General features: G+C 41.9%; 1 protein-coding gene across 1 annotated transcript in view; it reads right to left on the bottom strand.

The window, feature by feature from the left end:
• LOC146789754 (BOS complex subunit NOMO1-like) overlaps positions 1-22,128 on the bottom strand; it is a 343,657-nt gene that overhangs the window by 147,765 nt on the left and 173,764 nt on the right. Inside the window, exons 19-21 of the mRNA XM_085632091.1 lie at positions 20,549-20,764; positions 11,828-11,910; positions 559-718 (exon numbers count right to left, since the gene is read on the bottom strand). Of these exons, the coding sequence (XP_085488217.1) occupies positions 559-718; positions 11,828-11,910; positions 20,549-20,764 (459 nt within the window). The remainder of the gene's footprint in view (positions 1-558; positions 719-11,827; positions 11,911-20,548; positions 20,765-22,128) is intronic.

Here is a 22,128-nt window from a genome sequence, read left to right as displayed (position 1 = left end):
GCCAGACCAGATCCATTCTGAACCAAAACCCAACCTACCCCAAAATCAGGGTTTAAATTGGTAAATTACTACACGCCATGAACTTTTAATGTGTGTTTGCACCGCCTAACCTGATATTTTAAGAATAAAAATTAGCTGAACATTTTTGGGCAAGATAGTTATGTTTAATTGATGCCACTATGGTTGATTTTCAAAGTTTACATTGTAACACTACGACACTACTATTTTTAACCCAGATTAAAGCACTTTAGAGAAAAATAATACTTTCTTTCCAACCTACCTTTCAAAATTCCTATAAAAAATCCCTATATCACTAAAATATTAGCTAATCGTCAAACAACATTAAAGAACAGTTCGATTTGTAATGTGCGTATACTGGAAAACAAACGTCTTATCAAGAATTAAACTTTGCGACAAGAATAAAAGAAAGTACAACGAAACTTGGGAAATGCACAATAATTACAGCACAATAGTAAGTAAATTATGTGTGTATATTTAAAGAACTGTTCCATTATGAACACCAGTGTGGCGAGGTCTAGGTTTGGAAGTTTCCCTTACCTATAGGATCCTTTGTCATCAGTGTAAACAGTGATCAGTGGTGAAGAGGCTCCCTTCTCGCTGATTATGATCTCCACGCCTTCAAGGTCTGGGTGGATCTGTCCTTCCAGAAAGAGGCCAGCTTTGCCATGAATCTCGATCAGCTTCCCTGGGCAGCTGTCTAACAGGTTCAAAAAAGAAAAGGTTTTGGCTTTGCCATAGTTACCACAGCACTTGTTTATTTTCAGAATATTTTTACATTGTATTTTTAAGCATGGATTCAGATTTTACCTCTTCTTAAACTGGCCCACAATTCCTAAAATCAGCAAATAACAAGCATTGGCTAAGCCAATAGGACTCACATATGAAACCTATTGCGTTTGCCAATGCTTTTTGCCATTTGCCCCCTTAACCCCCCCCCCCCACTCGCACCCTCACGGCTGACCGTCATTGTGTGCGTACGCAGTTGCAACAGCCACCATAGAAGAATTTTTTTTTTTTTAGCACAACAAAAATAATACCAAAACGCATGGTAGGCTTCATGAATGTGTTTTCTTGTGCTATAAGAATAAATAGTTATCTGTACTTTTAGTTCCCCTCCAGAGGAACTTTCATTATAGTCTTAAAAAATCCCACCCACGGGTGGGATGGCAGAGCACTTTTTACAAACAAATAAAAAATGACTTCAGAAAGAAAAGTATATTGTAACAATGTATTTTTGACAGCCTTTAACAGGCTACATTGGCCAATTTTGACTTATTCATAAAAAAGAAAGTAAATTTAGCAAGCTAAAAAGTCACTATTTCCAGAAGTGACAAGAAAGCTCTTGCACAATTTTTTTGAAAGGAAGGATAAGAAGAATGAAGGTCAATATAGCCTACCCATGCTACTGCCGGAATGGCAGGATAACCTTTCAAAGCTGTTTTCACCAAATAAATAATAGATGGTAGTATTGCTTCATTGTGGCATAAGATTGGATTGAAATTCTTCTGGATACCCCAAATGCAGTACCTCCTTCATTTAAAAGAATTGGAAGCTCTGCTAGATAGGCAATTCACTTCCTGTGCATGCAATCTTGTGGTCGGTTTAAATGCCCTTACTGCAAGAGCGCAGGAGCCAAGCTGCCATGTACAAAGATGGAAGGATGGGGGTCAAGGATTTGAAACTTGATATCAAATCTGGTCTTCAGAGTCTCTAGTGTGGTAGTTCTAATAGACAAAACAATAGTTAGCAATGGGTGCACAAACCATTTCAACAAACTGATCAAAAAGGCTTTGCCTAGAGTGCCTGGTTAATAAAATCTGGATGCATAATTTGTGAATTTTCTTTTTGGATTTGTGAATAGATCTATTTGGGGGAAAACACATTCCCAAAAGACGATGTGCAGCACTGCGTCATTTAGAACACAATCATGATGATGATTCTCTCGCAGAGCACAGAATCCTCTTCTACATTTTGGACACCAGGAAGATAGATTGCTGCAATACAAAAGTTCCAGACAATCAGACATTTAAAATTTGCCTGATAAACCTCTAAAGGCAGAGCTTTGGCTACTGTTCCTCCCATATTGTTCAGATACCTCACATGGTTTTGTTGCAATTCGTTTTAAAGCTTGCCAGAAAAAGATTTAAAGGCAGGACGAACTGCTCTTAATTATTGAAGGTTGAAGTGATAGGTCTTCTCCTTCAACTAGGTTTATTTTACGAGCAGATGATTCAAGTGTGTTCCCCAACCTAGCAGGAAAGCATCAATGGCTTGGGAAAGAATGTTCTGATAGAATGGGAGTCCTTTCAGAAGGTTTGGCGATTGAATGGATTTGATTGTGGTGTGGAAAAGATTTAATTTGTATTCCGATCGCCCAAGTACTGACACCGTTTATCTACCATGCATTGCTGCAGTTGTCTCACCAGCAGTTGTGTATTGAGAACTAAAATTAGGCAAGATGCCATTGATCCCAGTAAAGGTTAAATTTTCCGGGTCGGAGGTCGTTTCATCTTTTGGAGTTTCTGAAATTTCAGTCAGAAAATAGTACCTCCTCCAAAAGATACACTCTTGTCACCTGCATTTCTCAGACTGCTCCCACATAATGAACAGAATGAACTGGAACTGCAATTGGCCGGAAGTGGTTGACTCCAAGACTCCAACATCAAAGAAGAGAAAGTAATTTGTTGAAGTGCTGCCAATCCACCTGCAAAGTGCCTGCTTTTATAAGCATCCGATGATGGTGTAGAGGGTAGATTTGATGCAGAATCTATCGGTCAAAACCTCTCCTCCTTTATATACAGCAGTTTTACTGTTTAGGACCCTTCTTTCAAACCAGAAATTAACCGCAATAATTTCATTTTGTGGGATTGATGGACTGATTCCACAGGCTTTGTGCATAGAACAGCAAGACTCAAAAGAAGAAAGACAAAAGATTTGTTTGAGGGTTGAGTCTTAACTATTGTCGAAACAGAAACAGAATACGAGATGGTCTGATATTGATGTGTGACAATTACTTTATTTATGATTCAATTTATGATCACACTTGCTCGGACCTGGAACAAATATCATTAGCTGAAGCGGCCATGTTTAGTTCAGTTGGAACTTCTCCAGGGCTTCTACGTGTACACGTTCTCTCTTTAACCTCAAAATTATGTAGATAGTTTGATTCACTGTATTTGTATAGGCGAATGATGCTTTTAGTGCCCAGATCTGGAGTGACAATTCCTGGGTCTTTAATGAGAGAACCTAGAATGTATTCCATCAGCTTGCAATCCTCCCATAGGAGCTGAAGATTTACTAGGGTGCTCCGCAAGAATGAGGGGAGATGCTGTACAAGTAGGCGAAAGAGGTAGTAGTGGCAGTAGGGATGGGATGGAGGAGAAGCTAACAGAACCACAAAAGAAGCAGGAAAAGTAGGGTTTGAAGCACAGACCCCGCCCAACCTGGAGAGGGTGACCTGGGTACAGATGCTGCAGACAGTTACTGTAGGTGAAACTGCTCATGAACGCAAGGATTTTCTTGACTAGTCTGAGAGTCGCTGTATGTGACACTCTTCTTTCATCTTCCGGACCCGTCCACAGAAAGGGGAAAAAACGTCTCAAAGTTGTCTCCCTCACCCTCAAGTACTTCCTTGATGGTGGGGAAGACTTAGATGTCAGTTTTCTCCAGACTTCAACTTGCCTGTACCTTTCGATCAGTTGCGGCCAGTGCAGGTAAGAGCGGTGGGGCAGGGTATGGGGGGGAGGGGTGCTCAATAGAAGACAGAATAGAGTAAAGAAAATCACTTACCTTGCGCTCGCCATATCGCCACATATACACCAGTTTTAATTGTGTTTCTGACACCCCTAAAGTATGAGCACAATGTCACAGGCACGTTGCACACTACCCGTGCATAATGAGGCCGGTATCAGCCTTGCCGCCTGCAACCAAAATGTGGTCCTGTGCAACATGTGTAGAATTTCGAAGTACCCCAATTGTAGACTTGTCCATGTCTACCCTTATTATGGTTCAGAAGATCTACCCAAGCCTTGTCTGAAAATCAAGTTGATAATCATGTTCTCACCAATTTCCAAGGCTGAGATGAGAGACGTGAGAAACAATGATCAATGATGACCCCATAGAATTCCGAAACACCTTTTTATGATCCCCCAAGTGTGAAGGTGTCTGATAATGGCAAATAACACTGGGTGTAACAGCACCAGGCACCACAACTTTCCCAAGTCAGTTGTCATTATCTGCAGAACAGAGAATGCAGTAGGTTGAATTCAAACTGCAGGTCGGCATGCAACTTGGAGTCCACTGGAAAACAGATGATCGATTGTCAAGATACCTTTATCCTTCCAAAGCACAACAGATCAGTCAACTAAAAAAATATGGTGAAATGGGCAACCTAGCATAAAGTATACAATGAATAACTAACTTCTAGTGACAATACAGCAAAAAATGAATGATGAGATTCACTTTTCACTAATGTGTGGACCTCAAATAAATGAATGGTTAATAGCTTTCTCTATACAAATTGGGGTTTCCATATATATGAGAAGCATGTATTTCGCCTGCAATGGTTGATGGACAACCCAATACGTTTGAATGTGTGGTAGGTATAAGCCACTCGATTCTATAGAGGCATTGGTGTTTGATGCCTTCAACCTAAGTTCGCCCCAAACATTGTTTCTATTTTCTCCTCTAGAGATTTTAGCAGATCTGCCAGTAGCACCAGTTGTACGACTGTAAAAAAGTTCTAGATCAATTTTAATGATTTGCATTCTCTTATTACTGAGAACCACAATTCGGGCCAGGCAAAGCGATTTGTGTCAGGAACGCAAATAAGTTACCCTCTACCAGGTTTTCTAGCCCATAATAATCAGCACTCCTAAATACTCTATATGATACAAAATCAAAAGGGGAAAAAAAAGATTAATACATTTTTTTTAAATTAAACTGGTGGTGCATGGAAGAGAGGGAGAAAAGCTATGTGCTCACAGGGAATGCTTAAAACCAAATGAAAAAAAGTGTCTTTACATCAGTAGTGGTAGAATACAAGCCAAACAATAAGAAGCATGATCAGCTGTGGCCCGTTCATACGGTCGGAGAGGCCAAACCCCCTCACCTTTTTCCAGAGAAGAAAAGTATCTGTCAGGCTTAGCAAAGGTCAATCTGACAGACAATCTTCCCCATCAAATCAGGCAGCCAGGTGTTAGACATGTGCTAAATGCACAGGCTACTGGGTGCGTGAGCTGAACTTTGCCAGGATGAGGCTTTCAAATGGCTGTGGTTGGGACCTCCTCACCACGGCAATAGCACTTTAAGGCCCTCTCCCTTGTGATGAAAGGGAGCGTCACTGATTGCCTCGGACCAGGGCTATTCAGTTTTAAGACCTGAATTGTCCAGGGCAGAGTGTCAATCAGTGACACCTCATCACATAGTAAGGTGGGGTCAGCAAGTCTCCAAAGAGAGAAGGCAGCAGTCCCAGCTCTCCTAGGACCACCAAGGTTTTCCTCTCTGAAAACTGCAGGGGAGGTATGTTTTATATATTTGACTGTTTGGTGCATGCGTGTATGTATGAATTTGCTGTGACTGAGTGTAGTGAATGGGTGTGTGCGTTTGTGAATGCATGGGTGTGAGTGTATGGTTGTGTATGTGTGGCCCTCCCACACCCCTCCCAGCCAAAAGTACTGGCTTCCACTTAACATGATAGATGTTCAAGAGGCAAGACGAGCAAAAGAATAGGGTGCGGGGAGGAGAAACCATTGACTAAGGAGCTGAGAACCGAGATAGACAAGCAAGTCATCCAATCAACCGAAATAGACTAGCAAGTCATCCAATCATGAGCAAGCAGCTTACACACAGAAACCAAACTCTTGGTATGTTGTACTGTTGTGAATATTTTTTTGAAAAAGTTCTGTACCTACAGAACAAAGTGTCACACTCTGAATCATTCTACCCACATTCAGCAATGGAAAAAACTGCTGAAACTGACACCTTTCCATTATTGCAAAAATACGCTATACAAAAGGGCTCTTTATGACATTAAGAGTCATATTCCACTTACTGTAGAAAAGGTAGTTTAAAGTAAGTATTCATTAGCACCACATATGCAGTGCTGAGATACACTCAGCAACCACAATGCCTAGAATGCAGGTACTAATTACTATTTTTGTCTGCATTCTGCAAGCTGTACAGACAAAGCAGGCTTATTGTTCACATGCTGTCTCGCGTTAATCACCATTAATTTTCCTTTCCCTTCTTGAGGGCCATTCTTTTAGACATAAACCCATACCTGGGTGCGGGCCATTAATACTCGTTAATACCCTCTACAAATGACATTCACGGAGGTATACACTCAGAGTAGTGGTCAATAAGGTTTAAATACTCAACCAGCTGTTTCGGGTTTCAACTGCCTTCTACTAACTTGAATCGGTCACTTTCTTTGAGCGAAAAGCAATCAGAAAATGATGCAGTGACCCATTAGAACCCCCTTATGGCCTGCAAAATTATCTAACGTTTCATAGTCGGTTTGATTCTCATTAAGTTAACATGATTTCCAAAACAACAACCAGATGACTGAAATGGAGGAATACTACAGGGAGAACTGATCGAATTTTGTTAGAACAGAAAACAAAGGGAAGAACAACTGCTGGTAAAACATAAATTTTGTCTGATAATCTTTAAGTTTCCGCAGATTTTGCAAGAACTTAATTATGGATTCCTGTGAGGAATTGGGGTGTCGATTCACTGAAATGGAAACCTTGCTCAAGAAACAGCCACTAAATTAACCTGTGCTTAATTGTCTTATCTTGGCACGAAAGCAGTCAGGCTTAACTTAGAGGCAATATGCAAAGTATTTAAGCAGCACACAAACTGTAATAAAGCATAAGCACAAGAATAAAAAAGTCCCACACCAATTTAGAAAAATAGAGTTAATTTTAATACATTATTTGACACCAAAAACAACAAGCATTGGCATAGTCAATAGGTCTCACTTTTGTTATTTTGTAAGTGATTAGTTAACCAGTGGATATTCTTACGTGCAGTAATATAAAGTGTTGCATGTCTAAAGATTTATAAGGTCTTGAAGGTGATATGTAGTGTTTTTTTTGTTATGTGTGGAGTTGAATAGTGTGGCCTGGAACTGTGGTGTTCAGTGAAATTATGCTTAGTGAAATGGTGTGGAGTGCATTTATGTTGATTGGTGGCATGTGGTATAGAGTGCATTTATGTGGAGTGTATTTATGTTGCATTGAGTACAGTGCAATTATCTGGCGAGTAATTATGTGGCACTGAGTGGTACTTGGAGTGTATGTTGCATTGAATGCAGTGCAATTATGTAGCATATAAGTATGTGGCACTGTGTGGTATTATGGCGACCCCTTGTGGTTGAGTCATCCAAGCGTCACTGGGTGCCCAAGACTGGCTTTGCTCGTGGTCGCATGAGCACATTGCCTCCCCGGGTAACTAAGCAGCAGCTAGGTCTGGGCGCGGCCCCCCGGCAGCTGGTGGATGCGGAGCGCCTCTGATGTATCCCGGGAGCTCCTCACCCAGCCGCATTAACAGGAGGCACTCAGAGGAAGCAGCAGTCCTTCAAGCGCGCAACGTCTCGCGGGACATCCAAAGCTGTGCACTCCTTACCTGCGCTCAGCAGCAACTATCCCGGGTCTGCATCAAAATGCCGTGGAGTCTGGCCGTCCTGCAAAAGCATGTCCGAAAGAGCCGGGCGGTGAGCCCTGCACAGGATTAGAAAACCGCTAGGCTATGTGCATCAAGCAAAGAGGACGGTACCGCTTCTGGGCAGCTTTTTTTTTCAAACATCCTGTATGTAAAGAGAAAACAAGCCCGCGAGTGGTGCGCACGCCACAGCAAGCGATCTGTTTTCAATTATCGTGCCCGTGTCTGGGCACGATAATTGAAAACAGATGTGGCCTGTGCGGGTAACCGAAAGCAATAGGCCGTGGGCGGAGCAAAGGCGGGACATGCACCCGCATTTGCCCGATTGCGTGCTGTCTTTCTTAGAAAGACGCACGCAAAGCCCAAAAGCCTGGGAGACAAACAAAACCACACGCACGAGCGTGTGGTGTGCTTTCTAAAGCCCATTACTAAAAGTCGAGCAAGCAGTGCATGCGCGTTGCTCTAGGCTCGACCTAAAAATTGCAATGATTTAGACTGGAGTTATGCATTTTTAAAGTTTAAGGTAAAAACGAGAGCCTAAAAGATCAAAGCGCTTATCACAGACATCTAGTCACGCAAGACTGGGTCAAAGTCGAAAGATATGAGGGACAGCGATCTGAGGCGTAACTTCAGGAGGGATGTTTGGGGTGTGACACTGCCCACATAAATGTATTCTTTGTTAGTTGGGACATGGGAGGGTGGACTGAGTTAGTTTTTTTTGTGCCAAAAAACAGTAAACTTCGATGTAAAACGGGAGAGAGATCGAGAGACAAGGATACCCTTCTCATTGCCCAACTTCAAAATGTCAAACCAGGTAACCTGGAATCAATACCAGCTTCCTAGCATGTCCAAACTGTGTGACCCTAGGCAAATGTTTTATTTCATGGAGCCTCTTATTTATTTATTTTTTTCACATGAGAGCACTTTCAAATGCGTGAGTTCAGGAAACGAGCAGTACAAGCATCTCTTATGGCTGATTTAATAGAGTATAATGTTGATCGATCGATTGTAAGAATGTAGGTCACGTTTAGGGTTTTTATGACTATTACTTGCCATTTAGTTCATTAAAGGCATTGTTGCTGGGGGTAATTCATATTTAAAAATGATTGCTTTGAATAAATGTCTGTCTATGCCATCAAATAATCTGATGTAATAAGGTGAAACGCTTCCACATCGAAGAAATTCACTTTTTTGAATTTTTAAGACAAGATCATACTTTTACATTATGTTTATTGCACAATACACTGACCAAATGTTTTCATGACTGGACTCATGCATGGACTCTTAGAGCCAAGCGAGACCCTTGGCTCGGTTCTGGCTAAGATCGCCATTTTAACTTGCGGGTGCACCTACTTCTATTTATGACTCGAGCTTAGTACATGGAACCATCAGTCACTTGATAAAAATGATTTGTAAAAGGTGATGAGTGGAAACATTGAGTCCTACCTACATGCACCGATTTGACAATGCTACCATCAAGGCTTCTTGTAACAGAGGCAAAGAAGAAGCCATGCAGCACAAATACATTTAAAATATGTGATCCGAGGGCAGGGACTTCAGTCCGCTGTATTGTACGTGACAGTAGTCATGAGTCCCAGGAGAAATGGCCGGGGGTGTAGCTTCAATGAGGGTTATTTAGCGTGCAGCACCACCCAAATGCATTCTTGGCTTAGTAGTTGGCAGGTTTGTGACACTTTTTCTCATTCTCATTTTACTAAGAGACTATAACTTAACTTTAATTCTTTGGATCCGAAACTTAAATATATACAGTGAATGGATTACCAAAAAAAGTAGCATATCCGCACCCATATAAATACTCCTTGAATGGGTGCAAATCTTCTACATCTTGGAATTCAAAAATATTGACGGTAGTGATCTTGGAAAGCTGCACCAGCATCAGATTTCCAGCCATACGAGTGGTAATAAAACATCCAAAGGGTGATTGGATGAATGCTTGCAAAAAGTCTAACCAATGCAATTACTTGGGGCAGTATTGCAACCCATGCTTTTTCACACAATGTGTCACTCTAGACCGAGGCCCAGCAAAAGTAATGACCCTGTTCCTCATGGCAACAGTCTATCTCACTCCTCCACCCTGCAGCTCACTGCTTTTTTAGTTGGGACATTTTAGATTCACACCCCCCAAATCTCACCGACTAAGCTATGCCCCTGACCACGATTGAGTGCAGAAAGGAAACAAGAAGTGGATTGGGCTCGGTAGGCGCTTACCTTCGGACTCAGGTTATTTCAAAGAAAAATTAAGTTCAACAGGACAAGGCTGCAGGCGGTGTTCGAGGAGGAAGCGTCATCTTCATACTTAAAATCCAAAGTGTCTTGTTTTGACCTCTATACAACTTAAATTAATTTTATTAAAGGGATTACCTTGAAAGGTTCTTCTCTGGCCTTCGCTGCAGATGTGAGGCTACTTCACTGTAAAAGTAGCACCATATTGTTTCACCTTTTACAAAGCGTACACATTGACCAACAATATGATTGAAAAGTAGTCTCATTAAGATTCACCTAAACAGAGCCAGTAACAGTTAAGGATCATTAGTCATTGAAGGAGGTCTTCTTTGGGGACCTGTCATATGTAGACTTTAATGGTGAGAGGTCTGGAGTCACAAATTTAATTACAGACCTCTCTACTTCAGCTCACTGGCTACTGCTTCCTATTTCCAGCCTAAAGTGTCAAAACAAGTTATTCATTCTTTAGATTGCTACAAAGAGCCATCGTGATCACAGAGGCTAGACTTACCCTTAGTATTCCAATAGTTGTAATATGCCTCGGCTTGACTAAATTCTATTCAGAATGCAAAACGTTTGCAACACAGTAGTCAACTACCTTAAATATAAAAGCTTTTTCGTGCCCTTTCTTTACATCAAGTCTTCAGTGGCAGTTAAGCCTTCTCAGCACTAGTGGCAAGACTGTGGAAATCACTTACACGTAACATCTATCAGCTGGACAACTATCAGCAGTTATGAAGTGCACTGTATGCTTGCACTTTGGGCTGTAGAACTTAGGTTTCTTAAAATGCTTAGTGTTCAAAGCATGTCATGCTGTGTACTTTAAAAGTAGTAATAATGGAGCATTAGGTCTTGAAAGTCCTCACAATCAAACACACTGATGTACAGTAGATATTAATCACAGTTTTGAATGCTAGAATTCACTCCTGGAAGGATAGGCTGGTAATACATTGGTGTCAATACTTCACTTGTTAGCTGGAGAAGAAAGTATAACTGATGAGAAAACCTACCTTTGAGAAAGTAAGTCATTTTATCAACATATTTTTTTATATGCAATTTTCTGAAAGTACCACTAACCGGCGAGCCAAAAAGTTATGCAAAGAAATAAAACCCCTTCCTTCTGAGATCAGCTATCAAAACCATTAGGCACTTGGGAAATCTTGAAAATTTGAGCCAACAAGCAGGTACTTTAATCAGGAAATGCTGCTTTTTCCATTGGCAACGACAAACAAAATGGATTAAATATTTAATGCAGCACAATCCCACATTATCTTTGCCTACAGCAGAAACACTCAGATTGAACTGTATGCCATCTCTTTTGACTGATGATTATTAAACGTCTCTTAGAAAGCTCAAGACAGTTAACGTTTAGGCTGAACAAAGCAAGTATTTATACGCAAGAATTATTCAGTCTTTTTGGTAGAATTTCTGTTCAACCACTAAGCTAATGTCACATTATGCAATTAAATAACCTCTCAAAACTTCAGTAAAAGTTGATCAAGTGTAAAATAATATATGAATGCTTCACAGATGCAAAATGACTGGGAAATCTCCTAAACTAAGCTGTATGTCGTCTCTTTCAATGCCCAAGAATGAAAGCTATAACACATGCTGGGAATTGACCACTATCTTTACAAAGCTCAAAAGGCTACAACCAGAAGAGAGGCCTTTCTTCATGGTTGTCTAAAGTAGATCTAGGAGGGCCAGATCAATAGCCGATCTTCATAACTAGTGGCTTTACTTGCATACAAATTGAATACATTTATGTAAATTTATTTTGTGTTGGTATCCTCAAAATCAGTTATGGATCCAGCCCTCCTGGTCCTCTGCTGCACTCTCCTGCTCTGCATGTTAAATCAGCATTAGCCAGTCTGGAATCATCCATTGCTCTACGTACCTCCACTGATAACAGCTTCCACAGATGGCGGATAGAAAAGGAGCTCCTTTGATGAAGGTATGACAGTTATTTTCTCACTGGATCTAGAAAGGGATCATAAAACAACAAAGCTCAAAAGGGGTAACACTTTGAAAGACTACAGAATTTTTTTGTTTTGTTTAGGAACGTTCAGCACCAAGGCATTCTCAAATAAATAATTTAACAAAGAAAATATGGCAACAGAGTTTTTTTTATAGCTAATGTATGTTTGAAGGAGCAGTTGTGGCAGACTAAAGAGTGAAAAACGTCTCACTGGGGGTGCAATTATAGAAAGTACTCTGTGGTAGCGTGGGTCATGTGCACACATTGCTTCAGATGCAGGTGCATGGGCAAAGAGGTTGTCGGGAGACGCACTGACTGACTGCCACCGAGAGGTGGTGCACAGCCAGAGCATCAATATAGGGTATTCCTTGTGAGGGAACACAGGCAATCTAGAAACTCCCCCTCAATGCATCTCTTTGAAGCCTAGTGCATCACTAATGCTCTAGGATAATTTGAAACCGGGGTCAGTCACCACCTCCATTAAAAGGGGGACTGCCATGAAACAAGTTAGTTCTTGGACTAGGAACAGTGCAATTTGCTGTGACACCAGTGCTCAGTCCTGTATTCTGTAATACGTCTCCTGGTTGACTTCACAGTTGCGGTCGTACCACCACATTCAGATATGCCTCTTAATCACAAAATTGTACTCACATTAAAATACTTCAATAATAAATCTCCAAGTTTGACTAAATAAGACATTTTAAAAAAGAGAAGTGAGATGAAAAGAAAATGAGCACAAAAAAAAGACACTAGCACATTTATGTGCATACACACATCCCTACAGGTGAATGAACACAAGAATACACTGAAGCAAAGGTAGCACACACAGAGTAAGAAAGTGGAAAGCGGATTATTAGTTGAGGTTGGCAATTGCCCATCTCAAGAAAAAAATAACACTTCTTGTCAGGGTGAACCTTCCAAGTCACTAAATTAACCTGAGTTCAACACACAGGCAGTTATGGCATAGAGCTGGCAGGCTTAACTTAGGGCATTATGTAAAGTTTTTAGGTAGTACCAAAACTGGTAATAAAGTCAAAACCATAGTAGAAAAATATAATTTAAAAAACAATATGACACAAATGGAACAGATCTCACATAAACTGATGTTTACTGACAAAAAAAGGTATAGCTATCTGGTAAACACTCATCGATTACATGTCGAGGTTGGAATTTCTCTGCTTTTCATCCACTAAATTAAGAGCTCTTCATCTTTTCGACTGAAACCTACGACATCTATGGTGGGTTCTAGAAGTACACTTCGTTGGATGCCATGGGATCCCAGACTCTCAAGTTGGCACGATTCTCTTGATTGCAACTCCTTACTGTCGTTGTATAGGTGGTTCTCCTCTGACAATGAGTCAGACTGCCTGCTATCAGAGAATTGGCTTTTTCAGTTACTTTTTTTCTGACCCTGCCCTCTCCCCTAGAACATCACTTTGCCTCATTATTTGTTTTTTTACGGTTTATTTAAAACTGCTTTGTTAGCGGTTGGGGGGGGGGTGGGGGGGGGGGGAAGAGTTTTGGTTAAGAAGATGTTCATATTAAAGTGTTGGCATGCTCTACACACTTGTAATGTCACTTACAGAGCCTGATTGCTGTAACAAATAGTGTATCTATTTAATGGTAGTTTTACTCTCTTGTCATCTTTGTATAGCAAATATGACAAACGTGCTTTGTTGTTTTGACGGAAAACTCTCAATAAACAGATTTGACCCAAAAAGACAATATGGCACCAATATTACAGAAATCCAATAAGGGAAAGGCACAGATATCAATTTTTAGACGTTTCAAGTAGAAATCGCACCAAAAAGCACAAAGCTCCAATGCTAGTCAATGGGAGCAGCAGAGCGTGACCTAGGCAAATTGAAGCCATTCGTGATGAAGCACTGGTCAGATACTAGCAGATTGGTCCCAGTGAAAAGTACGGAAATCAAAAAGTGCGAAACCATTTAGAAGATCCACTTTATAAAGGGACTGTTTTGAAGAAAAGATTTGCAATTTCGTCCAAGTCCCAACATAGAAAGATACTTTGTCACTTTTTGAGAGAAAAATCCTCCCTTAGCGGAATGCCACTGAAACTGTAGCCATAGAAGAGCCGAAGGCTGGATACTTTAAAGAGGCTGGTACCACTGGATCTTTGGAGATTTCTTGTTTGATATGTTTTTAAGACCCAAAGCAGAATAGGACCTAGTCCTTTTTTATGGAGCCTTGAATGGAACAAACCTTAAATGCAATCAATACTGTGGAACTGCCAGTCGGATATCTTTCAGGGTTCGGGAGGAAAAGTTTCCAAACTTTCTTCTTTTGACCAATCCACCACAAGACTACACTTCTAAAGCCCCTATGACCTCGGGGAAGGCAGGCAGAGGCCACCCGAAAAATCTAGTCCAGGTCCTGTTGCCACTAGTCAGCTGGTACTTCATGGAAAAGGCCTCCAGTAGCTTGTTGTTTTCCTGTTGCTACACAGGTCAGCAAACTGACCCTTTGAGCACATTTCATTGCTCTGGATACATAGGGCTCCTCTCGGGTCACAGAAAGCAGGTCCAGTCCTCTTCTGATTTTCCACAGGTCCAGAAAGTGTTTTGGAGATGATGCCACATTTATGTCTGGCACCAGTTAGTGGGTAGGAGTGACTCCTGGGCACTCCTTAGCCAACAGGGTAAACTTTCCTAGGGATAACCCTAACCATTTTTTCAGCAATTCCTGTATGTCCTATTGCAAGCAATCCCACAGTGCCCTTCATTCAAAGAATCCAAGATAGGGAAACCATTCTCGACCCTGTGCAGAACCTGTGTGCCCACCTAAAGGGATGACTAGAGTAATGAGCAGTCACCTCCTCTGTGGTCACTCAAGACCAGTTCAAGGATAGCTTTTCTCCCCCTGGAATTGGTGCCAGCCTGACTAGAGGAACAAATGAAGGTTCCTGTTGAGGTGTCACCTGACATTTACTTGTGATAGGCAAGCCCCTTTGAAGGTAATAAGGTCCCTGAGTCCACGCCAACTAGTCTTCCTGAAAGGGGAAGAAAAAAATCTCCTAATATCCTGGACATTGTCCCTGCAGTAGCAACAGTTTTCACACCTCATTTCGCCCAATTACAGGCTGGAAAGTGGCTGGAGAAGTTCATGTAAATTGGCCTCCAGCAGTTTTTTTTAGACAGGGTAAAACTCCACTTCATTGACCGAATCAAGGCCATTTATGCGGCACAATCCCATGTATTTTTGCAAGACTTCTACGGCTACTTTATCTTAGGATCTTGCCCCTAGTTGATTGCAGCTGGGCAGCTGACATTGAGCCAATAACGATTACCTTGGCCTTTTGAGCTTTGACTGCTCCCCTACTCTTTATGGATTGCTCCCTTAGATGTTTTCTCCAATGCGTAATTGCAGTGGGAACCTATTTAATTCAGACATTTCGCTGAAGATCTCTTTTTAGAAGAATGATAATCTTAACTTTATCCATATAAACTCCAGAAAAAACAGTTTTTTCGAAGATTGTTGTGAGCCCCCTGTTATTTGCAATGTACTATTGAATAAGTCCTGACTGGATGGCAGTTTGCCACCTACTCAAAAACACACACAGCACCCTGATGAAGGTTGTTGTCCTTGATTTGTAAACTTCCGAAACGCGCGTCAGCGCACTTCTGTCCATTTTTGTTTCATAAAATATTACTGGAGCATTGTCATTATTGTATTATAACTATTACAAAGAGTAATAATTTTTGGAACCTCTTGATGTCTCCTGTTGTTGATGTCTGTTATATGTATATTCTGTAATTTCCATTGAATGTGATCTTTTCTAATCATTATGTAGTCAGTCACTTGTGCTTCTGTTTTTATTGCATTTACATGAATTATTTGTCTGTTAATATATGTGGTGCTCACATACTCTATATATATGTATGTTGATTAAAAATCACTATTATATATGTCAAAAAATTATAAATCTAACTGGTTTGATGTATGGTATTTGTAGATCATAAACGTATTGTTTCCTACATGCAGATTTTGGAGAAGTTATGATGTAATTTTGAAAACCCCACTTCACCATTTGAGTGGACTTTATTAGTTATAAAAGTAAGTCTTTGAATGAAGTCTTTGGGTAGTACAACTCAAAAGTTATAAATTAGAGCACATAATCTATACATTGAGCCTATGTGCCAGCTACAGCCTGACCAGTGACAATGTCAGTTTGGGCTTTGACACTGGGGGAACATCTAATTTCTAAAGTCACACATGTTTCAATCTTGAATTTTATGTACACTACATTGTGGAAAGCAAAGTGCCACTGCTTACAGGTGGCATTTAACTTTCCAAGCTAAGGGTGTATTTCTGAACCATATACTATGGCCTTATAGGAAAGTGAACTGTGAGCAACCATGCATTACACAGGTATATGGCAGGCTAATGGAGAGAGGCCGGTTTCGGGTTAGGCTTAGCTTTACAGTTAGGGTATAGTAGAGAGAAAGGTTTATTGTTAGGATTAGAGCAAGAATACGGAGTCAGATTATGTAAAAATGTTTACAGTTAGGTTGAGAATAAGGGCTAAAATTGTTTTTAGGCTTGTGTTTGGGTACTTACATACTTTTTGGGGAAGGTTGTGAGTTACAGAGGCTCTCAACTGGAGGGAGGTTGAAACTGTATGGGGGCAAGAAGTTGATTCTGGGCACACAGTGGGGGAACCCACAACAATCTGCTACTTTTGGTATGCAGAGATACAATGCAGACACAGGACCTACTCGATGGCCTCTTTTTGCATTAAGGTGTTGACTTCTGACTGCAAGAGGTGTAGCTGGTGCTGGGATGTTTTTTCACCGGCAGAACAGTTGGAGGAGAGGACTTGAAGCGAAGAGAGTAGCCATTCTGTACAATATTCAAGACCCATCTTTTGTAATGGAGTGGCACACTTCCCAGTGATTGACAATACTTCTCCACACCGGAGCAGGGAACAGTGAAGGGGGAAGTAACTTTTCAATGCTTTGCAGTAGGTTTACCTGTAGCTGTAGGCTGCTGTTGCTGCTGTGCACCCCTTCCTCTGGATGGTCTAGGAGGGTGGAGGTTAGATCTTGCCTCTTGCTGGTGTTGCTGGCAGTGAGGGGTTTCAACCCTCTGCTGGAAATACCTCCTATCGTAGGGCCTGTAAAGTCTGCAGAATTCATTCTTCTTCTCAAGGCCTGCACCCTTTAGAGTGTTCAGCTCCGTCTTCATTCTGGGCAGCTCTTCATCCGCGTGGGAACCAAAAAGGGTGTTACCCACGAATGAGAGATTCACTATGCGATATTGCGCCTCAGACTTGATACTGCAACTACAGCACTGCCCATGGTTAGGGTACTCTGGTATGAATCCCAGCTTCATTATAGATTACAACACTACAGCCAAATCAATTACTTCACAGGAGTCCTGGATAGATCTTTTGGTCAAAACTTTGGGAAACGCTTGAATTGGTGCTCAGGTATGCTCCAAAGTGGCCTTCCACAGTACAACCCTAAATAACTTATTTGAATAGAAAAGCTGTGGAACATAGAGGGTAGATTATGCTATGCTGTAATTTTCTGACTGTATGGAAATCCTGGTCCAATTGTATTATGTTATAGTGAGGTTAAAAAAAATGGACGGGGTCTTTTAAGTAACAAAACAAACAATAACCCAAAAACTGCATTAGAACAATGTAAATTTTCCGCGCCCAAATAACGTTTACTTTTTAGGTCTGGTCTTTGACGCAGTTTTACCTGGTTCGCAAGACTTTTGTTTCTCAAAAAACATAATATACATACAGAGTGGCTCTGGATCAGCAGGCTTCATATACTGGTCTGTTAAATTGCCATTAACCTTTTGGTTCTACCCACCACAGCATGCTGCATGGGACACTAAATCAACCCACTTCACCCACTGGCTCGCTTTACTCCGAGTGACTGCACAAAGCGTGTGCACATTGCTCTCACAAACCTAAAATAGTTCCTTTTACATTAGTGGCAAAGCTGGCAGATGCTGTGCTTTTTTTAAATGTCATTTACACACTCTTTAAACAATGGCCATTTGTTTTTCATTTAATTTGTGTTCTAGTTGTATCTTCAATTATTTTCCATCTTCTTTTATAGATGCAATTAAAATGCTGTTAAATGACATTGCAACATTGGAGCTGCCTGAGTGCTTGGTTAGATGGTGATTTCTTCTTCTCTCCTTCACAAATAATAAGAAAATGCCTGGCACAACTGAAGGGTTTGTTATTTAAAGTAGGCCTGAGCGTGAAATTCTGCTCCGCTCGCAGATTTTTTACCGCTCTGCGTAGTGCATGGAGTTCTGAAAAAACTATGCGGAGTGGAGTTTTTCCTCGCTCAAATTCGCCAACGTTAAGTTGGCGAGCAAGGAAAATCTTACTCAAGACCACAAGAAATGTCCTACCACCCAGCGTTCCCCTTGTTCTCCCGAGAAAAATGATACCACACTTGTGTGGGTGGGCCAAAAACATATGGATTAAGGGTATAGCACCACAAATTCTAAGCACTACATTTAAAAAAAAAAAGTTTTTAGCTCATTTTGCATTGGACAGCGACACAAGCGAGGTATCATTGTACTTGGGAGACCAAGGGGAATGCTAGGTGGTAGGACATTTGTGCCGGCACAGTGATACCACACAAAAATGTGTGGAAAAGGTGATTTTTTTTCAGCTATTTCAGTTTTGCAGGGGATTCTGGGTAGGAAAACGTTGGGGGATCCATGCAACCCATACCTCACTGGACTCACCAGGGTGTCTAGTTTTCAGAAATGTGTGGGTTTGGTAGGTTTCCCTAGATGGCCACTGAGCCCAGGGCCAAAAACCCAATACGTTTTGGGCCCTTGCCTGTCGCAGGTACTTGACACACCCACACAAGTGAGGTACCATTTTTATCTGGAAACTTTGGAGAATGCGAGGTGGGTGGAAGTTTGTGGACCCACGCAGATTCCAGAACTTTCCATCACAGAAATGTGGGGAAAATGTGTTTATTTGACAAAGTTTGAGGTTTGCAAGGAATTCTGGGTCACAGCACCTGGTGAGAGCCACACAAGTCACCCCATCCTAGATTCCTCTGGGTGTCTAGTTTTCAAAAACATATAGGTTTGCTAGGTCTCCCTGGGTGCCGGCAGAGGTAGGGTTCAAAATCTACAGCTAGGCAATTTGCAAAAAAAGGGTCAGTTTCCACTGTAAAAATGTGGTGTGTCCACGTTGCTTTTTGGGCTGTTTCCTGTCACGGGTAGTAGGCCTGCCCAAACAAGTGAAGTGCCATTTTTATCGGGAGACTTTGGGGAATGCTGGGTGGGTGGAAGTTTGCAGATCTGCACAGATTCCAGAACTTTCCATCACAGAACTGAGAGAAAGAATATGTTGGGTTGTTTTTTTCATAGGTGCCGGCTGCTCTAGGACCCAAAATCCACAGGTAGTCACAAAAAAAATAAAAAAATGTCAGTGTCTAGTGAGCTTTCTGCCACCCTGGGGAGGCTGGGGAATCGGAGGCCATCGCCCCGATATGCCCCCAAGGGGGGCAGAATGACTATGGCTTTTTTTGGGGGGGGAGGGGTGGCCTGCCCCACCCCTACGTATAAAAAAGCCAGCATAATGGCTGGCGCCTGGTGGGCTTTCTGCCCCTCCCAGGGGGAAGGTCAGGGGCTACTGCCTCCTAGGAGGGGCAGAAAGACTGTGGCATCTCTTTTGGAGGCAGCCCCCACCCCCGAATTTGAATCCCTGTTAGCTAGTGGGCTTTCTGCCTTTTTTGCGGTGGGGGCATTGGGATGCCCATTCTGGGCAGCCCCCACACCGACGTCCCCAAAAGAAAATCCCTGGTGCCTAGTGGGCTTTGGGGCATCCCCCCCCCCCCCCCCACAGGGTGGGCGGATAAGGGGCTGTTGCCCCATCTGCCTCCCAGGGGGGCAGAAAGACTGTAGCATTTTGTTTTGGGGTGGGGGCATTGGCATGCCCATTCTGGCAGCCCCTACCCCCACGTATATCAAAAAAATCCCTGGTGCCTAGTGAGCTTTCTGACCCTCCCCCCCCCCTCCCACCCCCCACCGGGTGGCAGATCAGGGGCTATTGCCCCAAGCAGGGATCCCCAAGCAGAGATCCACTAGGGGAGGGTACGTCATAAGCAGAGAAGGGGTTAAAAGTAAACTTTTTTTTTTTTTTTTTACTTTCAGAAACATTAATAAATGTTCCTATACTTTACCACAGAGAGATCTCCACCCCGACTGCGGAGGTCACCACCATGTGTTCAGATAATCAAATATGGAAAGGAAATTTAACTACTAGTGTTAACTTTAAAGCAGTATATGATATTTCTACTTACTCCACCGTGTGTTAGTATACCTACATATGTAGATTTATTCATGTGTAAGTTTACCTATATGAACAGCGCCCAACGTTTTGGAAAACCCTACTTGGTGAATAAGCATCAGACCTGAAGTGAACTATGCCATTATCGACAATAAACAGTACTTTTTCAACAAGTGTTAAAAGGATTTGTTTGAATTATGCATTTTTACAGAATTCTTCCTTTAAAATACCACTATAGTTTTAAAATGTTACATAAACTCCAGTTAAAAATATGTAAATATGCTAAAAAGAAGGCAAAGCAACGATGTACTTAAAAGTAAAAGTTGCCTAAACGTTACCTTGCCCAGTAGAAAAATTCATAGGAGAATGGTCCTTGTAATTCATCTACCATCTCTACCATCTCTTGAACTGGGGGCTTCATTGTTTCTTCTTGCCCTTTCTTTTCTCGCTCCTGCCTGCGAGTTTCAATTTCTGCCAACTGCTGCTCTCTACGAATCTCCTGTGTGGACTTTAGTGGACCCAGAACCAGGGCTGGTTCACTATCAATGGAAGATCTAGAGGTGAAAGTAAATACATAATGATCAGAAGCTCAAACACATTTTTAAACATATACATCTGTCACCACGTTTATTTGTCCTTAAATAAGTTTCCATCCTACCTGGTATAAGGTAAGAAAAACCGTTAAAACGGCATAACTAAGTGTGTGCATGGTGCCTAGATGTTTAAAAAAGGACATAGCATTGTACTGCAAACATCTGTGTTTTTGGTGAATAACCTTGGCAAATTAAGAAGTACATAGAAAATCCTTACTGGCTCCTGTTTGGTTTGCACAAAGAATATGAGGTAACCAATGTGGCCGCTTTATACAGAAGCAAAAGAGACTAAGTATGAAAGCTCATGCGGTTTGGAATAGACTTATTTCTTAATGGCAGACCAGTGAATAACCAATGAGTTTTTATTTTGTTAATTCAGTTACTAAGCATTCCAACTGTAGGTGTCCTGACCAGACCAGATCTAGGTAAAAGGAGGATGCATTTCAGAAAAGTTGGCTTGTCTTCTACATCAGTATTTGTATTTATAGAGAGTGACAATCATCCCGAGGGAAATCACAGCGCTAGGAAAGCTATTCCTGAAATTAGGGTTGAACGATACCCTGACACCTGAGGACAGGGGGAACGAGGCAAACAGCTGCAGAGTGTCAGCGATTACATCCTAGGGAACAATGTTATCAGCTTTTTCCTAAATGACATATAATTGCCCGTAAGGCGAAGGTCTACAGGATGTTCATTCCAATGAACGGACGCCAGGTGAGAGAAAGAGCAGCCCCCTGTTTGAACTTTCTTAATGCGTCTCATTTTGGCCAAAGCGTGATAGCAAGACCTCAGTTTTCGTGTGGGGGCATAGAATTTGATTTTGCCCTGCAGTATTCGGGGGCCGCGATTGTGTAGCACTCTGTGTGCATAGCACAGGAGCTTGAACTTGGCTATTTGGTGCATAGGAAGCCGATGGAGCTTTCCTCAGACATTCTGATGCCGAGCTGTATTTGTTTTTATAGCAGACAAGCTTGGCGGTTGCGTTCTGGATCACCTGCTGTGGGGGAAAAAAGATAGTATGGCATGCCTACATAGAGCGCATTCCCACAATCCAGTCTACTTGAAAGTAGTGCCTGGGTAATGGTCTGCCTGCAGTTCAAGGGGACCCATGAAAAGAGTCTTCTTAGTAGCTTAAGCATGGCAAAGCTTTTCCCACACAACGCTCGGACTTGGTCTTGCATGGTTAGTCCATTGTCGATGAGTAGGCCCAGGTTTTTTTACAACCCATTTGGGTTCTGGGGCACTTCTTAGTGACCGGAGCCACCAGGTATCAATCTAGACTAGGTGAGCTCCTCCAAAAAGCAAGATCTCAGACTTCTCAGTGT

Source organism: Triturus cristatus, chromosome 10 (assembly GCF_964204655.1).
Source record: "Triturus cristatus chromosome 10, aTriCri1.1, whole genome shotgun sequence".
Classification (NCBI taxonomy): domain Eukaryota; kingdom Metazoa; phylum Chordata; class Amphibia; order Caudata; family Salamandridae; genus Triturus; species Triturus cristatus.
This window is presented reverse-complemented; position numbering and strand designations above follow the sequence as displayed.